We start from the raw sequence: 24,653 nt of genomic DNA on the forward strand, positions 1-24,653 counted from the left end.
TTAAAGCCACTTAATATAAAGTGGGACCTGATTAATTGTTCACTTTTTTGTACATTTTTATGGACTTTAAGTGAAAGAGTAGAGGGATGGCTGAAGGCAAACAGAAACAATTTAACGATGAATCTGTGATGTTTTGAAATACTGTAAATTAGAACAATAAATAATATAGTTTGAGAACTGCTGCAGACCCACTTATAATAAATCACCATTATGTGAAGCTGCTGAAGCATTCCTGTCAAACTCTCATTTATGATGACGAAGGCATCTTTAACACTTAAAAGCACAAGACATCAAATTTAAAGAGATATAAAGAGACATCAAAAAAGAAGTGTATTGCTGTGATGTATCTATTCAAAAGAATACACGTGAGATGGAATGACCACAACTTTACCACAGCCCGTCTACAGAGAGCCTGGCCACTCCCTATTACAGTGCTATGCGTAAGTTTAGACACCCATGCTAAAGTTGACTAAAAAGAGGAATAAAAAATCATCTTTTGGAAATTGAACTTAATGCCTTAATTTAAAAAATGAGGAAAAATCCAACCTTTAAGGACACCACTTTTCTTTGTGAATGAATGATGTATCGTAAATAAATAAATGTTCTTCCTTAAAATACAGGGTGCATAAGTCTGGACACCCCTATGTTAAATTCCCATAGAGGCAGGCAGATTTTTATTTTTAAAGGCCAGTTACTTCATGGATCCAGGATACTATGCATCCTGATAAAGTTCCCTTGGCCTTTGGAATTAAAATAGCCCCACATCATCACATAGCCTTCACCATACCTAGAGATTGGCATGGGGTACTTTCCATAAGATCATCTCTCAATGCAAATCAAACTAGCTATTAGGCTAACTGAAATAAAACCATGCCAATCTCTAGGTATGGTGAAGGCTATGTGATGATGTGGGGCTATTTTAATTCCAAAGGCCAAGGGAACTTTATCAGGATGCATAGTATCCTAAAAAAATTTTTTTTTTTAAATACTTAAAAATAAAAATCTGCCTGCCTCTATGGGAATTTAACATAGGGGTGTCCAGACTTATGCACCCTGTATTTTAAGGAAGAACATTTATTTATTTACGATACATTATTCATTCACAAAGAAAATTGGTGTCCTTAAAGGTTGGATTTTTCCTAATTTTTTTAATTAAGGCATTAAGTTCAGTTTCCAAAAGATGATTTTTTATTCCTCTTTTTAGTCAACTTTAGTATGGGTGTCTAAACTTATGCATAGCACTGTAAGTCCTATTGTACCAAATGTTGGTTGTAGTACCACCAGAGTTCCACTGGGGGCGATCGCCCATGAGTGCAGAATGAATGGGAGTCTATGGGGCTAGACGGCTAAATTTGTCTCTTTCACCCGATTGCCGTTAAGAAATCTCAGATTTGATTGTAGGTTTTGCAAGTTCAACATGGGTTATAGGTCAAAAGTTGAATGAACGAGTACTTATGTCCTTTCGATTTCTTACAGGTTGAGTTGTTGTTGCCCATAACACGCTAGCATTCTGCTAATGAACGCTGATTGGTCAGTGAAGGACTGATTACGACCAGAGATACCGCTTGATGGTCTCGCAATTAAATCTTTCTCAACAGAATAGGCTTTAAACGTGCAATAGTCCTAATCTGGAACAAAGCAACTCTTAATCACGGCATTAATCTTCTTATCAAATTTCAGCTCTGGGTCAAACACAACACCTACATTTTTTACTTGGTCATGACAATAGTCTGACCATGTGCCAAAATATGTTGCAATATCGAAGCATCCTCTGGCAGGGCCAAAAAGCATAATCGCATTTTTACTTTGGTTTAACTGAACCACCAAAGTATGGGTCATCCAGCTCTTAACCTCCTCCAGACACGCCAACAGTGAGTTAGACCACAATCCTCTCCTGATTTCAAAGGGAGATAAATTTGTGTATCGTCGGCGTTTAAATGGTAAGACATGCCATATTTTTTTTTAAATCGAACTCAGGGGCAACATGTACAGATAAAATAAAATTGGACCAATAACAGAACCCTGAGGAACCCCACAAGTGACAGGCACGGTTGTTGAAACAAGGTTACCATCCTTCACTGAGAATCCTTTATCAGTAAGATAAGACTTGAACCACTTTAAAACTGTCCCACGTATTCCAACCAATTGGGATAATCGCTTTATGAGAATCACATGGTCTGTTGTATCAAAAGCTGCACTCAAGTCCAATAAAATCAGAGCTGTAGCATTACCTGCATCTCAGATTAAACCAAGGTCATTAACAACTCTCAAGAGTGCAGATTCTGTACTATAACCTGCCCTAAAACCGGACTGAAATTTACAGACTAAATCCAGAAGAACTGCGGGAACGTCTCCGAGACGCTTGAAGAAACCTTCCTGCAAAGCTCCCTGGAAAACTATGCGCAAGTGTACCTCGACAAAAGCCGTTTTAAACGCAAAGGGTCGTTACACCATATATTGATTTGAATTAGTTAATAGAAGTTAAATCATAAATAAATTCAATGTGTGATTTTATTTTTGAAAGCATTCTCACTTTACAGCATTTTAACACAAGTGCCAGTACTTTTCCCAGTACTGTAGCTTTGCAGGAAGGTTTCTTCAAGCGTCTCGGAGACGTTCCCGCAGTTCTCCTGGATTTAGTCTGTCTCAGTTTCTTCTGTTTCTTCATGTAATCACAGACGGACTCGATGATGGTGAGATCAGATCATACCGGCTGTTGTCAGACTCCTTGTGCATACACAAATCTCACTGGATTATTACAATTAATTAATTGGGGGGAGGGGGTTACATGCCTAAGACTTTTGCACAGTACTGCATCTAAGATCTCATGTTTACTTAAAAATTACATCAGCTGTGCATAAAACACCTTCTCTAAAACGTTTGATAGGCATGGAAGTTTTGAGATGGGCCGGTAATTCTTTAATTCAAATGGGCTTTTTAAGAAGCGGCTGAATATCCGCTGGCTTGAGGGCCGTTGGAACTATCCCATTATGAAGACTGCTGTTAATAATAGAGGCAATACTTGGCCTAACAACATCCACCAATTCCTTGAGAAGGTGTAAAGGAGCCACATTACAATCCTCAGATGTAGGCTTCAAACGAATAATGATGTCCTTAACTTGCGCCACTGACACCCGGTCAAAGAGGTCAAAACTCCTGACACTAGCTGTCGACAACACTGTCTCAACCAGCAATATAGGAAGACAAGATCTAATCTTCTCCACTTTTTCCATAAAAAATATCTGAAACATTTCACATGTTTCCAACAAGGGAGTCAAAGCAGAACAGCCAATTGGTTGTAGAAGTCTATTAATCGTTCTGAAAAGGGCTGTAGGGGCATTACATTTCTGTGCAATGACACTGGAGAAATAATTTTACCTCGCAGTTCTCACAGCAGCCTGATAGTCTGAAACCACTTATACACTATACACTTATACACTTATACACTACATTATACACTATTCACTTATACACTACGCACTTATACACTGTATACTATGCACTTTTACACTATGCACTTTTACACTATGCACTTATACACTATGCACTTTTACACTATGCACTTTTACACTATGCACTTTTTACACTATGCACTTTTACACTATGCACTTATACACTATGCACTTATACACTATGCACTTTTACACTATGCACTTTTTACACTATGCACTTTTACACTATGTAATATAGTGTATAAGTGCATAGTGTAACTGTGCATAAGTGCATAGTGTAACATAGTGTAATGCACTTATACACTATGCACTTTTACACTATGCACTTATACACTATGCATTTATACACTATGCACTTTTACACTATGCATTTATACACTATTCACTTATACACTATGCACTTTTTACACTATGCACTTATACACTATGCACTTATACACTATGCACTTATACACTATGCACTTTTACACTATGCACTTATACACTATGCACTTATACACTATGCACTTATACACTATGCACTTTTTACACTATGCACTTATACACTATGCACTTATACACTATGCACTTATACACTATGCACTTTTACACTATGCACTTATACACTATGCACTTATACACTATGCACTTTTACACTATGCACTTTTACACTATGCACTTATACACTATGCACTTTTACACTATGCACTTATACACTATGCACTTTTTACACTATGCACTTTTACACTATGCACTTATACACTATGCACTTATACACTATGCACTTTTACACTATGCACTTATACACTATGCACTTATACACTATGCACTTTTTACACTATGCACTTATACACTATACACTTTTACACTATGCACTTATACACTATGCACTTTTACACTATGCACTTTTACACTATGCACTTATACACTATGCACTTTTACACTATGCACTTTTTACACTATGCACTTATACACTATGCACTTATACACTATGCACTTTTACACTATGCACTTATACACTATTCACTTATACACTATGCACTTATACACTATACACTTTTACACTATGCACTTATACACTATTCACTTATACACTATGCACTTTTACACTATGCACTTATACACTATGCACTTTTACACTATGCACTTATACACTATGCACTTTTACACTATGCACTTTTACACTATGCACTTATACACTATGCACTTATACACTATGCACTTATACACTATGCACTTTTACACTATGCACTTATACACTATGCACTTATACACTGTATACTATGCACTTATACACTATGCACTTATACACTGTATACTATGCACTTTTACACTATGCACTTTTACACTATGCACTTATACACTATGCACTTTTACACTATGCACTTTTACACTATGCACTTATACACTATGCACTTATACACTGTATACTATGCACTTTTACACTATGCACTTATACACTGTATACTATGCACTTTTACACTATGCACTTTTACACTATGCACTTTTACACTATGCACTTATACACTATGCACTTTTACACTATGCACTTATACACTATTCACTTATACACTATGCACTTTACACTATGCACTTATACACTATGCACTTATACACTGTATACTATGCACTTTTACACTATGCACTTATACACTATGCACTTATACACTGTATACTATGCACTTTTACACTATGCACTTTTACACTATGCACTTATACACTATGCACTTATACACTATGCACTTATACACTATGCACTTATACACTATGCACTTATACACTATGCACTTTTACACTATGCACTTATACACTGTATACTATGCACTTTTACACTATGCACTTTTACACTATGCACTTATACACTATGCACTTATACACTATGCACTTATACACTATGCACTTTTACACTATGCACTTTTACACTATGCACTTATACACTATGCACTTTTACACTGTGCACTTATACACTATGCACTTATACACTGTATACTATGCACTTTTACACTATGCACTTATACACTATGCACTTATACACTGTATACTATGCACTTTTACACTATGCACTTTTACACTATGCACTTATACACTATGCACTTATACACTATGCACTTTTACACTATGCACTTTTACACTATGCACTTATACACTATGCACTTTTACACTATGCACTTTTACACTATGCACTTATACACTATTCACTTATACACTATGCACTTTTACACTATGCACTTTTACACTATGCACTTATACACTATGCACTTATACACTATGCACTTTTACACTATGCACTTTTACACTATGCACTTATACACTATGCACTTATACACTATGCACTTTTACACTATGCACTTTTACACTATGCACTTATACACTATTCACTTATACACTATTCACTTATACACTATGCACTTATACTGTTGCAATCAGTTACTTTATCATCACTTTCAGATTAATAAATTCCTCTTTTGACTTCTTTTGAAGATGATAAAGCAGGTTGCCAAAAAAGGGCTAAAAACAAAAATACTTCTCCATTTATGGCATCTAACCCATGACTGTCCAATAAAGATTTGAAGGTAAAAGCTTTAGTGTTTTTTTGTAAATGTGTCAGATACAGAGGAGGATCCTGACGATTGGAGAGATATTTAAAGACACATCTCTCGTCTGAACATTCACAAGATTCTCAACCCATACGGTGAGTTTTATTTCTGGTCATTTTGAAAACGATGCAGATCTCAACAAAATATACGTTTTATTCTTCAGGAAATGACTGAATATGTGTTCACTTTCAAGGTGATTTTAATTGTCTGAACTGTATTTCAGGTGCAAATCCCACCTAATCCTCTGAGCTGGACCTCTGAAGCATCTCCGCAAACATGAGTGTGAGTGTTAGTGTGTAAGAATGTCAGATGCAGTCAGACAGCAGATCTTGAGTTGTGTGTCTCTCTCAGGTGTTGCTGTGTTTGTCTGCGCTGTTTGCCGTGTTGCTGGCGACTGAAGTGCCCAAAATTGAATGCTTTGCCACTGACTGCTCTGATATTTATTCGAGTGGGAAAACTGCCAGTGGCGTTTACACCGTCTCCTCAGAAGATGGGCCGGTGCAGGTCTACTGTCAGATGGTCCTCACCGGACTCCATGAAAGAGGCCACTGGACGGTATTTGCATATTTTATAATAATATATACTATTGTCACCGAGTGCTTTTATTTGTGCTCTTTTATTTTACTTATACAGCATCTAAGTGTGAAATAGTTCATAAAAGACTGTCATGCATTTGGCAGCTTAGGAATCACACAACAAAATTGACATTTGTTGCTAAAGAAAGCCTGAAAAGTTAAAAAACGTTAAAAATAAAACACTTTTTTAATGCTTTACACCCTTAAAAGTATGAATGATGTAAAACCGATGAATGATTTATGAATGATTCAGGTGATTCTCAGGCGAATGGACGGCGAGGTGAATTTCTTCAGGCCATGGGAGAGTTATAAACGGGGTTTTGGTAATAAAGAAGGCGAATACTGGCTGGGTGAGTGTTTTTGGGACATTTTGGGCAAAAAAAAAGCAAACAAAGAGAAAAAACATGCAATCAGACACATGGAAAGTGGCCGTTTACACAACCATGTTTTCAAATGAAAAATAATTGTAAAAAATTATGCGTTTTGAAAACGGATTTCAAAGTGCATGTTTTTTAAAAGCGACACTAAACTAAAAAAAGAAACATGAGTTTGTGAATACAGCGTTTTTAGTCATTTCAGCGGACGAACGCAAAAAAATACAGAGGATAAACTTTTCTATCGTTGGTTGACGTGTAAACCTTCCCTAATCTGGACCACAGCCTATAAATGCAGATTTATGTGGACATTTCTTTGAGTTAACCTGCTAAACCGGTTTCATTTCATGTTTTCAACAGGTTTAGAGCTTATTTACCAGCTGACACGCAGGAATCAGTATAAACTCAGAGTAGATTTGGAGGATTTTGATGGGTCAACGGCTTACGCTGAGTACGAGTCCTTCTCTGTGGATTCTGAGGCTGATGGGTACAAACTGCATATCAGCGGCTTCGTAAATGGAGGAGCAGGTCAAACTGTCCACAAATGTTTTCAGGTTTTCACTTGTGTGACCCTAATGATGAATCTACTCAAGCTGGATTGTTTAATTAAGGAGGAAGAAAATGCTTTAAACCGTGTTTAAACTAACGTTTTTTTTTTAAAGTCCACCGTGGTGAAATTAAGTTTTAATGTTGTTTATGTGTGTATGTGGTGTTTTTAATGTGCTTTAAGCATGTGTAAATTCATAAGTCGACAGCATTGCTGAGTATTTCCTCCTTAAAACTGCAGTGAACCAAAGACAGTCTCAAAAACACGCTTTGAAATCGCTGGTGTTTCTGACGCCACAAACTACCTTGTAACCAATCAGATCAACGTGTGATCGTCAACCAGTGGATCTCTGAGCTGAGTGAGTGAGTAGAGGCGGGGCTCATTTGCATATTCATAGAACCGCGCATACTAAATGAGGCAAGGGTGTCGAGTTACATTCAAGATATTTTAAGGCATGAAGAATTTTTTTCAAGGAAATTTTTTTTAAAATGATAATTTCGGTGATCAAAGATGAGTTTTAAGGGATAAAATGATTAACTACAGGGGATGATTTTTTTTCAGCTGATGAACAATATTTTGGTTTTACAGCCGATCAGAATCAATCCTGCTTTAAAGAGCGCAAGCATTTAAAGCAACAGGCGATTAAACAGCAGCGCGCTTATAATAAATAGAAAGATATCGTCCGCTGGTGTGGACACTAATAGTTAGTTATTCTTATAGTTATCGTTCTGGTCTGAACGGGCTTGTACATCATGATAATGTCCACAAATGAACTACTTTTGAAGCCTAAATACAATCAGCAGAAGTAAAAAGCTGTACCATAGGCTATAAACGAAGTACACAACGGTCACATGACTTCAACATCACTAAACAACTCTTTCTTTTCACTGAAAGTTTGAGTTATTACAGTTGGCAACAGCATGATTATAAACTTTAAAAGCAAACTAGTGTATAGATATACGTTTACCTGTTCGGATGATGACGTTTAATGTCCAGACGAACTCTGTAGTCACTTGTTAGCAAGTAAAAACTTTTTTTTTTTTTTAAATCACAAGGTGATTATTTATGATGTAATTCATATAACTTGAAAACATCTTTTTCACCACAGCCCTTATTTCAGGCATTTAACCAAAAGCCCATTCAAAAACTCTCTGACTTGACGACTGACCCGTTGACTTCAGAACGACTGAAGTGCTGAAATGCTCTGGCTGACAAAAATATTTTGGTGATCAAAGATGAGTTTTAAGGGATACAATTATTGACTACAGGGGGACTTTAAATAATTTTATTTTAGATGAATGAAAAGATAAATAAAAGTGTGTCTATAATGAAAGTTTCTCCTTTTTGCAGGTGAGTCTTTGAGTCGCCACAATGGAATGAAGTTCTCCACCTTTGACAAAGACCAAGACAGTTGGAAAGATGGCTCCTGTGCTGTACAAAAATCAGGAGGGTTTTGGTACTATAGTTGTTATAGCACAAACCCCACTGGTCAGTATTTGTGGGGGAAAGAGACTGTGACTATAAATACTGCGGCCAACTGGTACGAGTGGAAGAAAAGCTGGAGATCTCTGAAGTCCATCACCATGAAGATCAGACGCGTGCTGTAGACCAGGGGTTACAAACGCTTTGCATATCCACAACTACAATGCATTCATGTGGATCTTTCTTAAAATATGTTAAGATATATTCCCATCAGAAAAAATAATTTGACATCTGTTGTCCTTTTAAATCAAAATGTTGAAATTGGGTTCATGACTTCATGGCTTTTCTACATGCTTTGTTTGCTTTGATTTTGAAGTAATAAAAGTGTATGCTCATGCAAGCAGTATGTTGATTTTTATGTGTTTTATGTATTAATAAACTAAATAGACATTAGCAATACTCATGTGGGCTTCATATATGAATTATGAAAATAGTGTATTCAGAGTTTCAAGTAAATAAAAGGGGACACAATATGTCAATGTGTTCTCCAAACATCAATGTATGGAGCAAATGAGTTGTTTTAGCAACAGTTTGAAAATGCAACATTATGTTTTAATTAATTTGACAAAAAAGCTAGAATATAACTTCTATATGTATATATATATATATATATAACTTCTACTGCAAAAAAAGTGCTGTTCTTCCTCAGTATTTTTGTCTTTGCAATCATAGTCCTCAAAGATCAATCTCTGCCATACAATGGCATATTAAGAAATATAATATCAAGTAAGAGAGTTCCCGTTTGTGTGTGTGTGTATAAGTGTGTCCAAGGCCTTGTTTTGTCAGGATGTGTCCACGATGTGCACATAAGAAGTTACACACAGACAGTCTTACACAAGAATAGTCAAAAGTGGAGCCTAAGAAATAAGAAAATACAAACATGAACAACAACAATTATATTTGTATAGCACAATTAAAAACAACTGGCGTTGACCAAAGTGCTTAACAAGGCCAATAAGGGTAGACAATACCAGCACAAAAACCAGCAAAGATACACATCAAAGAAGAAAAAGTCGGTCACATCAGGGTATATTAAAAGCTAATGACAAGAGATGCGTTTTCAGAGAAGTTTTAAAAAGTGTCAGAGTTTGGGCAGATCTGATATTGTGGGGTAGGCTATCCCATAGCTTGGGTCCATAAGCTGCGAAAGCACGGTCACCCCTATTTTTCAGTCTGGTCCTGGGGACAGAAAGTAAGTTCGAGTCCCCCGATCTTAGTGATCTTGACTTCATTTCTGGATGAAGCAATTCAGATAGGTACTGGGGAGCTAAGTTCTGTATAGATTTAAAAACAAAGAGCAAAACTTTCAAATCTATTCGAAATGTAATCGGTAGCCAATGAAGCGAAATCAGAACCGGTGTAATATGTTCAAATTTTCGTTTTCCTTTGAGAAGGCGTGCAGCTGCGTTTTGGACTATTTGTAGACGGGTGATGTGTTTCTGAGAAATCCCAATATATAAAGAATTACAATAGTCCAATCTGGATGTTACGAAAGCATGCATAGCTATCTCAAAGTGCTTACCAGACAAAAATGGTTTAACCTTAGCTAAGAGACGGAGGTGAAAAAAGCAGGACTTTACCACCGCACTTATCTGCTTTTCAAGGGTAATGTTGTTATCAATCCAGACCCCCAGATTCCGAATACAGGTGGTACTGTGGGGTGACAACGTTTGGAGGTCACAAACATGTGTACTACGATCACTGGGGCCAAACACGATCATTTCCGTCTTGTTTTCATTCAGACTCAAAAAATTACCAGTAAGCCATAATTTCAGGTCATCTATAAAGTCCAGGTAGTGGCTTTAAAGCAGACGTGTCGTCACGCTTTAGAGGCATGTAAATTTGGGTATCGTCGGCATACAGGTGAAAAGAAACCCCATGTTTAGTTAAAATAGAACCTAAAGGTAACATATACAAATGAAATAGTTCTGGCCCAAGAATAGAACCCTGCGGAACACCAAACCCAAGTTTCATTTTAGATGAGCACTGTTTCCCGATACGAACAGAGTAGCTTCTGTTAGACAGATATGAGCGGAACCATTTCAACACCATGCCCCTAAAACCTGTACATGCTTCAAGACGAGAGATTAAAATATCATGGTCGACCAGGTCAAAAGCAGAGCTAAGGTCTAAGAGGACGAGAGCTACAGATTGCCCTGTGTGAGTACTGAGCAGAACATCATTCATGACTCGTAGAAGTGCAGATTCTGTACTATGACGTAATTTAAAACCAGACTGAAATTTCTCGTAGATCTGACTATCATTTAAAAAAGACTTTAGTTGGCTCAGAACCACTTTTTCTAAATTTTTAGAAATAAAAGGTAAATGAATATATGTGTAATCAGAATAAAAATGTACAGTGCCAACTTCGTCTTCTGTGACAGCAGACTCACTGAAAGATGTTCAAGGTCGGCTATACGTTAAAGCATAACGAAGTTGCAAAATAAAGCAACTTCACTAGCATGATGAACTTGAAGCACAACAATGACTCTGACAATGAGTCGACTTTTCCATATAGAAGATGTTATGAAATTTAATTTTTTTTTTTTTTTGGCCCTATTAGGCTATCTCTCCAAGCAGCCTTGGGTGAACTTCTGATGAATAAACTAGATAAACACACACATGTATTTATTTAATGTATTCAAAATGTATTTCAAATGTTGATGTAAGGCTGGAAGCTGCTATTTTGAACCAATAATCGAAACAAAAAGCAGTTGAAGGATGAAGTGCATAATTCTTATTATCTTATTTACTTATAAATTCATTTTATTATTTAATTTTGTATTTGTCCATTACACAGTTTTTATGTTGTTTTGCACTACTTTCCAAATGCTTTGGAAATACGGATGTAAAAACATTTGTCATGCCAATAAAGCACCTTAAAACTAAAACTTCTTACTCTGATATAGAGGCACAACATTCGCTCACACTCGCTCTGAATGCAGTATAGGACAAAAACTGAAGGTTGTGCAAAAGGTACTGTGGTTATTACTGGTATCAGGAGTCAATACTGGTACTTTGATATGGAATCATTACCATATTCATGTAGCCAAGGCACATCAAAAATACCATAGGCTACATGAGCATAAACTGTACTGTTATTGCACTTTTGCACATTTTTATTGTATATAGCTGCAAATTAGGAGAGAGAGAGAGAGGTGTGTGTGTGTTTGTGTGTGCGCGCGCGCGCGCGTGTGTGTGTGTGTGTGTGTGTGTGTGTGTGTGTGTGTGTTGTTGGTGGTGGTGGTGTATGAACAGCATGGCCAACATCGCGGTCCAGCGGATCAAACGGGAGTTTAAAGAGGTTCTGAAAAGCGAAGAGGTTCGTTTAACACTTACACACATGTGTGTATTTCGCTTGACAGTTGTCAATCATGCCTTATGACTGACACATGTGCATTTAATCATGTGAGATGATGGACGGCTCAATTGTGACTCTCTCTGATCCGGACCGAGTCTGCTACTGCTGTGATTTGTCTCGTTCACTGAGATAATGCAGTTTAATGTGTGTTTGTGGTGTCAGATACGCGATTTGGGGGAATATTATGGGATGTTTGTCCCGTCCAGGCCGAACAGCATTTAAACGAGTCCAAACCCGCCGAAACGAACCACAACACATTTCTCTGACATTCAAATGGCTTATTTAATCGATTCTGCGGTGTCTATTATGTTAATGCAGTGGTTTGATGTGTATTTATGTGTGTTTATAGTGTTTTTTAATAAAGGCCTGTGTGTGTGTGTGATTAGCCGCATGCTAACTGAAGGCCAGCTAGTGCTACGTAAACACACATATTTACGCTTACGTTTGACGTTAAAACAACATTTTTAGACGCACAACAATGAATATTTGGGTTAATTTATGTGGGCTGACAGGGTTGTAAACTTTTTATTGTAGTTTTGTCATGGATTTGATAATAGTTTCGACAGAATCACAACAATGATAATTGATGATTATTATAATTGTATTACGGGCGTCAATTTTCATTAAAACCTCCATTTGTGACTCGTGATTAAAGTTTATTCTTTAAATAATTTGTGTTATGATGTACTAATGTGTGTATTGAATGTTGTGTGACACTTTTAACACGAGTATAAACGAAAACTTAAGAAACAATGAACTGAATTTACCATCTAAATCTCTGATCCTTCATTAAGTAGGCTATTAATCTAACTTAAATTACAGGTTTAGTTGGGTATAACCAATTCTAGTGAGTTGTCACAACTGTCAGTCACTAACGAAGTGCCAAAAATACCATAGTATTACCATGGTACAAAAACAATCACGTTTTTTATGACTCTTAGTTGCATTTTACCTTCTGATATCATCACGGTACTATGACTTGACTACAGTATCCCAGTTAACAAAAGTATGTTTTGCCAAGAACATTTGTTCATAACTTTGAGAGAGCCTTGTCGTTGTCGGAACTTTCTGGGATGTTTTTGCTAGAGTTGGTCCTTTTGAATTCTGGCGAGTTGGGCATTATTGGGTTTGATTTTTGGATTTAGTTGCGAAGTTTAGGGGTTTTGACTTTGGATTTAGCCATTTAAATTTCAAGCTTCGACTTTTTGGAGTCTGTGTTTATTTTTGAGGGCATGAAGAAAACTAATAGCTACCTTCCAAAGTTGGAAACCTAATCCATACTTTCCTAGGCATTTTCTGCTCTAATTTTGGGGACGAAAGTGGGCAATTTTGTGGAATTGATTTTTATTTACATATTTTTTTTTCTTGACTAATTTTCCTGACATTTCTTTTTATTTTCACAGACGAGTAAAAACCAGATCAAGGTTGATTTAGTGGATGAGAATTTCACAGAACTGAGGGGGGAAATCGCAGGACCGCCAGATACACCTTATGAAGGCGAGAGCAAAGGAATTATTATGATCTATTAACTGTGTTTCTGTCTTACCTGATCAACCACATACATCTCAAGATATCTGCACTATTTGATGCCACGCCCGCCAATGGCACCTAAATAATCTTCTTTCTCCTTTTCTGTCTGGTTTTTGAATGCAGAATAGCACAGTTACAGCTGTTATTAAAGTGTTTAGCGACATTATTAATGCCTTAGGTTGCAGGCAAATTTGCTTTTTTTCTTGATTTATCGAAGGCTTTTGACACAGCTGATCATGACATTCTTTTAAAGAGACAAGCCATTGTTGTTCTGTCTCTAAAGGAGTCCCTCAGGGGTCTGTACTGGGACCCATTTTATTTTCCTTATTTATAAATAATATCTGTGATAACATTCTCAATGCTAGGTCTTTATAATGATGATACTCATCAGCTTCACAAGCTCTTCAATACTTGCAATCAGCGTTTGATATTGTACAGTCTCATCTGTGTCGACTTAAACTGATTTTAAATACAGATAAAACCAAATTAATGTTATTTTAAAATTCCAAAGCTCTATAAGGAATCTTCATGATATTATTCCTGAATGAAATGACAGTGTGTGGTTATTTAGTCATTTTTTCTTGTACATAAGTGTTGTACACAACACTTGTTTATGTTGATGTTTCTAAACGTTTCAGATTATGTTTTTTTAACATATGTCTTGGTGACATGCTTACTGGAGTAGATATTTACACTAATATGATGTTGATTTCATAAATTGTTTTGATTTTGTCTCTACTTTTATGTGACTTTCTGTCTTTTCCTGTTTTGTAGGTGGCAGATTTCAACTAGAAATTAAAATTCCAGAGACGTATCCATTTAATCCACCAAAGGTGAGTAAACACTGGGTTAAACACTGGGTTAAACGCTGGGTTAAACACTGGCTAATCTAGTTTAACTGTTGGTATCATATGGTAGATCAGGAGTGCTGTGAAGTTTGTGCAAACAATTATATGCAGGAGCCTTCATATAAGTACAATAAAAAAAAAGTTCAATGTTTTTCATCAGTGTTTCTGTCTTGTTTTCCAGCACAAATATCTAAACATTCTTAAATCAAGATACATTTTCTGGAGAAGCAAAATGACTGAAGATATTAAGCATTGTTTTATGAACAAATGATCAAAAACTAATACTCAAAACAAGAACAAATATCTGTCGAAAAACAAACTTAATTCAAATGGAAAACAAGTTATTTTTCTGATCCCATTGGCAGATATTTGTTCTTGTTTTAAGCATAAAGTAAATTAATTTTTAATATATTTTACTTAATATCTGAAGTCATTTTGCTTCTCAAGTAAATTAATATTTTGATATTTCGACTGGAAAACAAGATGGAAATACTGAGGAATATTTTACTGTAAAACAAGAGAAAGATATGTTTAGAAAATAGTTTTTCTAAGGCGGCATTTCTTTGTACAGGAACACGTGCATCACACACTTAAAAGTTGAATGTTCCCACGCACAACCACAGAAAACAAGACGGATGCCGACTGATAACAACGTTTGAGGCGGTTCTGATACATAATCTCATTTACAGCATAAAAACTGCTGAGCCGCGTCTAAAAGAAGCTTATTTACCTTCTTATTCTTCTACTTCTGTTGTCTGTGCACACGAACAATCAACTTTAGAGTTGTAAATTGTAGTGCAGATTTTTATTGCAACAAGCTGCATTAATCCGCCAAATATTAGTGCTTTAGATGCATTTTGTATTTGCAGTTATTGAAACTGAGTCACATTGTGAGCTGCGTGCTCTGCTATTGACTGATGTTTTTAGGTATTAATAATTCCACTTGTCCGCTGATGTTTTTCAGGTTCGGTTTATAACGAAGATCTGGCATCCCAACATCAGCTCAGTAACAGGTGCCATTTGCTTGGACATCCTGAAGGACCAGTGGTAAGATCTTACTGAACGCACTATAGAGCTGTGAAGCAACAGTGAACACTGAACTCTCTGCTGAGTGTGTGTGTGTGTGTTTCAGGGCGGCAGCCATGACCCTCCGAACAGTGTTACTGTCACTACAGGCTCTTCTGGCCGCCGCTGAACCAGATGATCCACAGGACGCTGTGGTCGCCAATCAGGTATATAGAGAATTATGTATTTATTAGGATTAACCCCTTGTTTTCGAGGGTCTCTACATATCAAAAACAAATTAACAATACATCTACAAACAACAAAACACAAACATTAATTGAAAAATAACACCACAAAGTTGAAATAATAACAAATAATAAATGTATATGTGAGCTTGTGTCGGGAATGAGCAACAAAAAGTGGGCGTGCAAATAGTATAGTAAAATCTCTAGTGGTTTTAAGAGTTTCTGTAGAGTCCCCATGTGTGCTTAAAGTGAACATGAAACAGAAGTTGTGCTGGTCTTTTCTTCTCTATTGTGTCGTATATCCGAGTGAAACGCTTCTGGAACAAGAACAAATGTGGGCGGGGCTTGATTTTGTCTGTGTGGAATTGATTGGATGGTTGTGGTTTGCTATTGGTGGATCTCATGTGAGTGACAGGTTGCCCCGCCCACATCAGAGATGCTGCAAGAGGAACTTATTCTCATTCAAGATTACGAGACATGAATTTAAAATAATAATGACGTGCACGGATAAATCATAAAAATAAAAAAAATCGTACATTTTGTTTGATCGAATTTAAGGCCATAAAAAGTTTTTAATATCTTAAATGGTATTATCATACTCTTAATTATCATTAAGATGTATTAAATTTGGCGACAGAAAGACAGGAATCGTGAATGCGTCTGTAACGAGGTTCAGATATTGTATTGTAAGGAAGGAAGAAGACAGGGGTCGGCGTGACTGAAACACTCACTTTATTTACTAACTCAAAATAAACAAAATAAACAAAAGGGCGCACGTAGCGCATTCACCGTGCAACGCACAGCAATAACAACGAGAAACAAATAACAATCACAACTTCATTCAAACACAGAGTACAGGTGAGGTTCCAGTCCAACTCTCTCTCTCATCTCCTCCCGCATGCTGGCTTATATCCGGTCTCTCCACACCAATCACTGCAATCAGACACAGGTGTTCATCATTTTGCACTTGACCTACTTACTCACCGATCGGCCCCCTCCTTTCTCTCCTGCTACAGACTTCGCAAAACCACGCCCCCCTCGCCACATACCCCCACCGCCCGACTCAGGCCGGGGAGCCATCCGGCCTGCAGCCTCCCCCCCCCTCCTCCTGGAGAGAAAGTCAGCCACAGCCATCTGTACACCCGGCCTGTGGATCACCTGGAACTTAAACGGCTGTAAAGCGAGATACCAACGAGTGATCCGCGCGTTGGTATCCTTCATGCGGTGGAGCCACTGCAGGGGAGCATGGTCCGAACAGAGGGTGAACTCCCGTCCCAGGAGGTAATAGCGGAGGGTGAGAACGGCCCATCTGATGGCCAAACACTCCTTCTCAATGGTGCTGTACACCGTCTCTCTCTTAGAGAGCTTTCGACTGATGTACAGCACCGGCCGCTCCTCACCCTCCACCTCCTGGGACAGGACCGCGCCCATCCCCCTGTCCGACGCGTCGGTCTGTAGGATGAAAGGGAGAGAAAAGTCAGGGGCATGTAAGAGCGGTCCACCACATAAAGCAGCCTTTATCTGGGTAAAAGCCCGCTGACACTGCTCCGTCCATTGAACCGTATCTGGTACCTCCTTTTTAGTTAGATCAGTCAGCGGGCTGGCGAGGTCCGAATAATTAGGCACAAACCTTCTGTAATAACCCGCCAGCCCCAGGAACTGTCTAACCTCCTTTTTGGTCTTGGGTCTCGGACAAGTCGCAACCGCTGCCGTCTTATCAATTTGGGGACGCACTTGCCCATGACCCAAGTGGAAGCCCAGATACCTTACTTCCACCCGCCCAATTGCACACTTCTTCGGGTTGGCCGTGAGCCCCGCCCGTCTCAACGTCTTCAGGACAGCCCGCACCTGCTGCATATGACGCTGCCAGTCACCACTATAGATGATGATATCATCCAAGTAGGCAGCGGCATATGCAGCGTGCGGTCGGAGAATCCTGTCCATCAAACGCTGAAACGTTGCCGGAGCCCCGAACAACCCGAAAGGAAGAGTGACAAATTGGTGTAATCCGAACGGCGTGGTGAAAGCTGTTTTTTCTTTGGATAAGGGAGATAAGGGGATCTGCCAATATCCCTTGGTTAAGTCCAATGTCGAATAAAAACGAGCAGTACCCAGCCGATCAAGCAATTCGTCAACCCTTGGCATTGGATAAGCGTCGAATTTCGACACAGCATTCACCTTCCTGTAATCTACACAGAACCGGATCGAGCCGTCCGTTTTAGGAACTAAAACTATCGGGCTCGCCCAGTCACTGTTAGATTCTTCTATTACTCCCAACTCTAGCATCGCCTCTAATTCGCTTTGCACAACTTTCTTTTTGTGCTCTGGCAGTCGATACGGCCGGCTGCGAACAACCACGCCCGGCTCTGTCTCAACGTGGTGTTGAATGAGGTCCGTCCGACCAGGCAGGGGCGAGAACACATCAGCAAAATCTGCTTGTAAATTATGCACATCAGTGAGTTGGGATGGTGAGAGGTGGTCTCCCCCAGCGGCCAGGGCGAGAGATTTTGTTTTGACATTCGCCTCTGGACCGAGATCCTCCTCTCCACTCACTACCATCGCCAGCATCACTGATTCCACCTCAGACCATTTTTTAAGCAGGTTGAGGTGGTAAATTTGATGTGCCCCGCCCCTATCTGTTCGTATTACCTCATAGTCAAGATCTCCAATTCGCCGTGTAACCTCAAAAGGTCCTTGCCACTTTGCGAGTAATTTTGAGCTAGAGGTAGGAAGTAATACAAGCACTTTCTCTCCCGGTGTAAATTGACGCAGTCTAGCCCCCCGGTTGTACAGCCGACTTTGCTTATCCTGAGCCTGTAACAAATTCTCCCTTGACAGCCGCCCCAAAGTGTGGAGTTTTGTTCTCAGGTCCAGGACATACTGAATTTCATTTTTACTAGCTGAAGGTCCGTCCTCCCAAGTTTCCCTAAGGACGTCTAACACCCTGCGGGGCTGACGCCCATAGAGAAGCTCGAAGGGGGAAAACCCCGTGGAGGCTTGAGGGACCTCCCGTACAGCGAACAAGAGGGGTTCTAACCACCGATCCCAATTTTTGGCGTCTTCTTGTACAAACTTTCGAATCATGGATTTCAAAGTGCGGTTAAATCGTTCGACCAGCCCGTCTGTTTGTGGGTGATAGACACTGGTCCGGATCGATTTAATGCCCAATAATTCGTAAAGTTCGCGTATCGTTCGTGACATAAACGCCGTGCCTTGATCGGTGAGAATCTCTTTCGGGATTCCCACCCGGGAGATTAGTTGAAACAGAGCGCTCGCCACGCTATTTGCGGAAATATTGCGAAGCGGGACTGCTTCAGGATATCGTGTTGCGTAGTCCACCAGGACTAAAGCAAAGCGATGTCCCCGTGCTGACCGTTCTAATGGCCCGATGAGGTCCATACCAATTCGTTCGAAGGGGACCTGCATCAACGGAATAGGGCACAATGGTGCTTTTGGGTTGGCCGGTGGATTCACCAGCTGACATTCACGACAAGACGCACACCACTGGCGTACATTCTCGTGAATGCCCGGCCAAAAGAATCGGGCCATGAGACGGTTTAGTGTCGTTGTTTGTCCTAAATGCCCGGCCATTGGATTAGAGTGAGCCGCCTGGAAAAGCATTTCCCGACGGCTTTTGGGTACCAACAACTGAGTTGTATCCTGCTTTGATTGGGCATCCTGGGTTACCCGATACAACTTATCTTTTATAATTGTAAAATACGGATAGGTGAGCGGTTGGTCGGGGTGGAGAAGCTGGCCGTCGATAGAGCGAACCTGATCAAAGGCATGTTTCAGCGTGTCATCCTGGGACTGTTCCAGGGGAAAATCATCGCGCTCTGTGAGAATGGTTCTCTCCAGTGCGCTCTGTTCCCCTGAACCAGTACCCAGAGGTTCCGGATCAGCTTCTCCCAACTGAGCAGTTGCCACCTTCCTTTTATCTTTTTCTACCCAAGAAGCATCCGCACATAAATGACCCAATAATTCATTAAACGCTGGCCAATCCGTCCCCAAAATCAGCGGATGCCGGAGGTGCGGGTTAATCGCCACCTCCACACTATGCTTTTGTCCCCTAAATTGAATATCCACAGGCATTAACGGATAATTCACCACTTCCCCGTGCACACACCGTACCTTAACCATGCGGCCATTATCTAATGCCTTAGGTTGAATCAGGCTTTGGTGTATAGAGGTTTGGTTACAGCCTGAATCCACCAGAGCCTGAAAAGTACCCCCCTTTATACTCACGGGTATTTGGTACAGGCCAGCTTGATCGGGGGCAGCTTGCGGCGCATCGGGGACCCGGATCAGAGTCCCCACCTCCATCACCGGACACCGATCGATAAAATGACTCGGGTCCCCGCAGCGCCAACAAGCCGGCCCGGGCCTCCCCGCCGCTCCAGTGGCAGGAAGCGGGTCAAGGGATTGGCGTGGAGAGAGAGGTAGCGCAGCCTGGGGAGAAAATCCCCCCCTCGATGGGCCCCCTCCCCGGGGAAGAGGCCTGGGGGCAGATACCGGCTCCGCCGCCCCCCCTGTCCTCCACCTTGGAGCCGGCCTCGGCGGCAGATTCGCCTGGTACCTGGGAAGGGGAGAGGGCTTAGGGGGGGGGGGTAGAGAGAGAGAGAGAGAGATAAGCAGATGGCAGGGGTTCGCCGACCCCCGGGCACGCCACCATTTGGTCCTCCGCCAGCTGGATGGCCTGGTTCAGCGACGTCGGGCGGTGGCACTGGACCCACTGCGCGGTCTTTGTTGGTAACCGCGCCACGAACTGCTCCAGCACCACACGATCGATGACTTTCTCGACGTCGCTTCCGTCGGCCATCAGCCACTTGCGGCACGAGTCCCGGAGCTGTTGGGCCATGATGAAGGGTCGGCCAGACTCCTCGAGGTTCAACGTCCTGAACCTCTGGCGGTGTTGTTCCGGAGTCCGGCCAACCCGCTGGAGAATGGCCCGCTTTAAATCCTGATAGACCAGGAGATTCTGGACTGGCAGTTGGTGTGCGGCCACCTGCGCCTCTCCGGACAGCAGGGGTATCAGCCGCATTGGCCAGTCCGTCGAGGGCCATCCCCTGTCCTCAGGCGACCTCTCAAACAATTCCAGAAATGCCTCCGGATCATCCTCGGGGCCCATCTTGTTGAGAGGTATCGGCGAGGACGAGTCTTTGTATGATGGGGGGACGGCCCTAACCTCCCGGTCTATCCAGCTCCGGAACAACTCGCGGTCTTCATGCTGGCCTCGGAGGAGCGCCTCGAACCGTTTGTCCTGCTCCTCCTTTATGGCCAGCAGATGTTGATGATGTTCCTGGTGAAGACCAGCGAGCGATTGAATGATGTCCGCAAATGGCGTACCTGGCGGAGTCTGCATGGCGGCGGCGATCTTCTTCCTTCCCGGGTTTCGGCACCAGTGTAACGAGGTTCAGATATTGTATTGTAAGGAAGGAAGAAGACAGGGGTCGGCGTGACTGAAACACTCACTTTATTTACTAACTCAAAATAAACAAAATAAACAAAAGGGCGCACGTAGCGCATTCACCGTGCAACGCACAGCAATAACAACGAGAAACAAATAACAATCACAACTTCATTCAAACACAGAGTACAGGTGAGGTTCCAGTCCAACTCTCTCTCTCATCTCCTCCCGCATGCTGGCTTATATCCGGTCTCTCCACACCAATCACTGCAATCAGACACAGGTGTTCATCATTTTGCACTTGACCTACTTACTCACCGATCGGCCCCCTCCTTTCTCTCCTGCTACAGACTTCGCAAAACCACGCCCCCCTCGCCACAGCGTCCTAATGTGATTATTAAACTTCGAAAGACGATCTTTTTTTATTATTTTAATTTTTATTAATATTCAGCAAGGACACACTCAATTGATTAAAAGTGACAGTAAAGACATTTATAATGTTACAAATGATCACTGTTACAAATAAATGCTGCTTTTTTGATTTTCTATTCATCATAATATAATCATAAATGTTTCTTGAGCATCAAATCCTCATATTAGAGTGATTTGTGAAGGATCATGTGACACTGAAGACTGGAGTAATGATGCTGAAAATTCAGCTTTGATCACAGGAATAAATTACACTTTAATATATATTCACTTAGAAAACTGCGGTTTTACATTATAATAATATTTCACTATTTTTACTGTATTTTAATCAAATAAATGCAGCCTCAAACTTTTTTGTACCATTGTAGTTTTACTATTGTTTACGAGTGATATGGTAAACGTGCATTTCAGAAAGTTATGTTCTAGAAAAAGAGATGCTAATAACTCTACACATATTTACTAGCTAATATAAGGAAACAAGATTATGCTTCATTTGGGTGTCAGGCTGATGTGGTCACTTCCTGTTTTCACTGTTTATTTCCTGTCTGACAGTATAAACAGAACCCAGAGATGTTCAAACAGACGGCTCGACTCTGGTCACATGTTTACGCAGGAGCTCCCGTCTCCAGCCCAGACTACACACGCAAAATAGACAAGCTCTGCGCCATGGGCTTTGAGAAGGTGAGTAGCGAAACACACGCTTACCAAAAACACAGTTATGAAAACAAAATGTTATTTTTGAATGTTCAGAATGTTTCAAAAATGTTTTTTCTTGGTTATAAGAATGTTAAGGGAACATTCCATTTGATCATTCTTCAAACATTATGCAAACGTTACTTTTGAATGTTCTGAAACAAGTAGAAACATTTAAAAAACATTTAAATTTATGGAAGATGTATAAATAATGTTTTTGTGCTAACGTTCTGAGAACATAATTAAAAACCAGATAACATTGAATGATCTTTCTAGTAATGTTCCTGGCAGAAGGTTTGTCAGCTGAGCTTCTTCTGTTGCACTTCTATGCAAAATATTTGTTCAAAAAGCATGTGCAAAAATCAGGGCCCTATGAAATCCTTTTTATTTTCCCCCAAATTCCCTTTTATTCTTTTTGGACTCCTTTTTATTGGTTAAATTCAATTTTAGTAATCAGCAAGCATGTCTAATTAATTGTAACCATGCAACTTAAATCAATTTAACAACAATTTATTAAAAGATTAACAAAAAAGTATGTTTAGGGCCCTATGAAATGGGTTTTATTCATTTTTTCTCAAATTCCATTTGTTTTTTTAACCAAATTCTGTGTTAAGGTTTCTGGATTCCATTTTAATGGTTTAATTAAGTTTTAATAATCAAAAATCATGTATATTTAATTGAATTAATAAAAACAACCATTTATAAAATACATAATTTTTATAAAAATAAATAAATAAATAAATGTAAATCATTTTTATTATTTATAAATTCCCCCTATAAATTCTATTATGTATTTTAATTTTTCCTGCAATCAAATAAAGGCATAAAACATTCATTTTAACCATCTGTAAAATATTTCTGTCACAATTTCTTCAAGTTAAACCGAACTTTTATTGTGAGGGGTTGCTGTGAGGAGAGTTTCTGTGTGTTTGTGACAGTAGTTGTTCTTAAATGAAATGGTAAATGCTGATAAAGTGACTCAGAGCGGCTCTGGAGCTGAAGTTCATGCGTTCACATCCTCTATACAGTATAGTACAGAGCTATACAGTAAATCCTGTTTTTATGACTGGATTCCGCGATTCCGTCCACGTTTTCCCGCATTGTGGGATTCATAGGGCCCTAACAAGTGCACATGCTATGCTTTAGAAGCCACTAATGTGATTTTGCACACTATTTAGTCTGTGTAGTATTTCCTCTCGTCAGAATCCCTTGTTTTCCTCTGTGCAGAACGCAGTCATAGTGGCACTGTCGTCGAAGTCCTGGGACGTGGAGACGGCGACAGAACTATTGCTCAGCAACTGAGTCCGACACGAGGAGCCAAAGCACCTGATCTGACACAATCACACTCTTTCTCTTCATCCTCCTGTTCTCTCTCCATCTTTTCCATTCCTTTACTCAACATAGTTCATCCCAAACTGAAAGCGTCATGTTTATGTTGTTCTGAACTCGTATTTGTCTAGTAGGAGACGTTTAGCCGAATGTTCGCGCTGCTCTTTCTCTGTATGAAGAAAGTGGCTGGTGATTTTGCAGTACAAATGGCGGGTTTTGAACAACATGAGCGCGAGGAAAAGATACGTTTACTTTCATTTTTGGGTGAACTGACTGTGAACTTTTCTATCTCTTTCTTTTGTTTACTTATTTTGGTTTGGATGTGCCTTTTTTCTTTCTCTCTTATAATCTTCATCATCATTATGATCATCATCATCATCATCATTTCCCTCAGAACGGTGCAGCAATCTGACTCCAGCCCGACTGTAGCCCCGCCCCCTCACACACACACACACACACACACACACACACACAATCAGCACTGCAGTCTTTCTCCCTCCCGCACAATCATTGGCTCTTTTATCTGGAAAACATTTTTAAAACTACAGTGTCAAACAGAACGACGTGAAATGGTACCTTCACTCATAGATGTTAATCTCAAACATTCAAGACTGGAAAACACACACACACACACACACGCAAATATATGAAAGACGAGTTCATCTGTAAATAAAGCTATTAAAGTCTGTATAAATTAAAGCAATGTGGCAATGCCTTTATTTATTATTGCTTTGTGGAATAGTGAAATAAACACTAGTTTCATGGCTGAGCATGTGATGTTTGGATGATCTGTGTTTTAC

The 24,653-nt window shown here is 39.8% G+C and overlaps 2 protein-coding genes across 2 annotated transcripts; both read left to right on the top strand.

The window, feature by feature from the left end:
• Window positions 1-6,045: 6,045 nt before the first annotated feature.
• Window positions 6,046-9,401, top strand: LOC307170848 (microfibril-associated glycoprotein 4-like). Its single transcript, XM_079892156.1, has 6 exons — window positions 6,046-6,123; window positions 6,252-6,310; window positions 6,380-6,583; window positions 6,857-6,953; window positions 7,338-7,505; window positions 8,875-9,401. The coding sequence occupies exons 2-6, from the start codon at window positions 6,305-6,307 to the stop codon at window positions 9,129-9,131; spliced, it is 732 nt and encodes a 243-aa protein (XP_079748282.1). The 5' UTR covers window positions 6,046-6,123; window positions 6,252-6,304; the 3' UTR covers window positions 9,132-9,401.
• Window positions 9,402-12,153: 2,752 nt separating this feature from the next.
• ube2ka (ubiquitin-conjugating enzyme E2Ka) lies at window positions 12,154-24,625 on the top strand. The gene is made up of 7 exons (XM_079892966.1): window positions 12,154-12,328; window positions 13,771-13,864; window positions 14,672-14,730; window positions 15,710-15,792; window positions 15,878-15,977; window positions 22,384-22,512; window positions 23,752-24,625. The coding sequence occupies exons 1-7, from the start codon at window positions 12,257-12,259 to the stop codon at window positions 23,824-23,826; spliced, it is 612 nt and encodes a 203-aa protein (XP_079749092.1). The 5' UTR covers window positions 12,154-12,256; the 3' UTR covers window positions 23,827-24,625.
• The last annotated feature ends 28 nt before the right edge of the window (window positions 24,626-24,653 follow it).

The sequence above is a fragment of the Squalius cephalus genome, assembly GCF_949319135.1.
Source record: "Squalius cephalus genome assembly, chromosome: 14".
In the NCBI taxonomy this organism is placed as follows: domain Eukaryota; kingdom Metazoa; phylum Chordata; class Actinopteri; order Cypriniformes; family Leuciscidae; genus Squalius; species Squalius cephalus.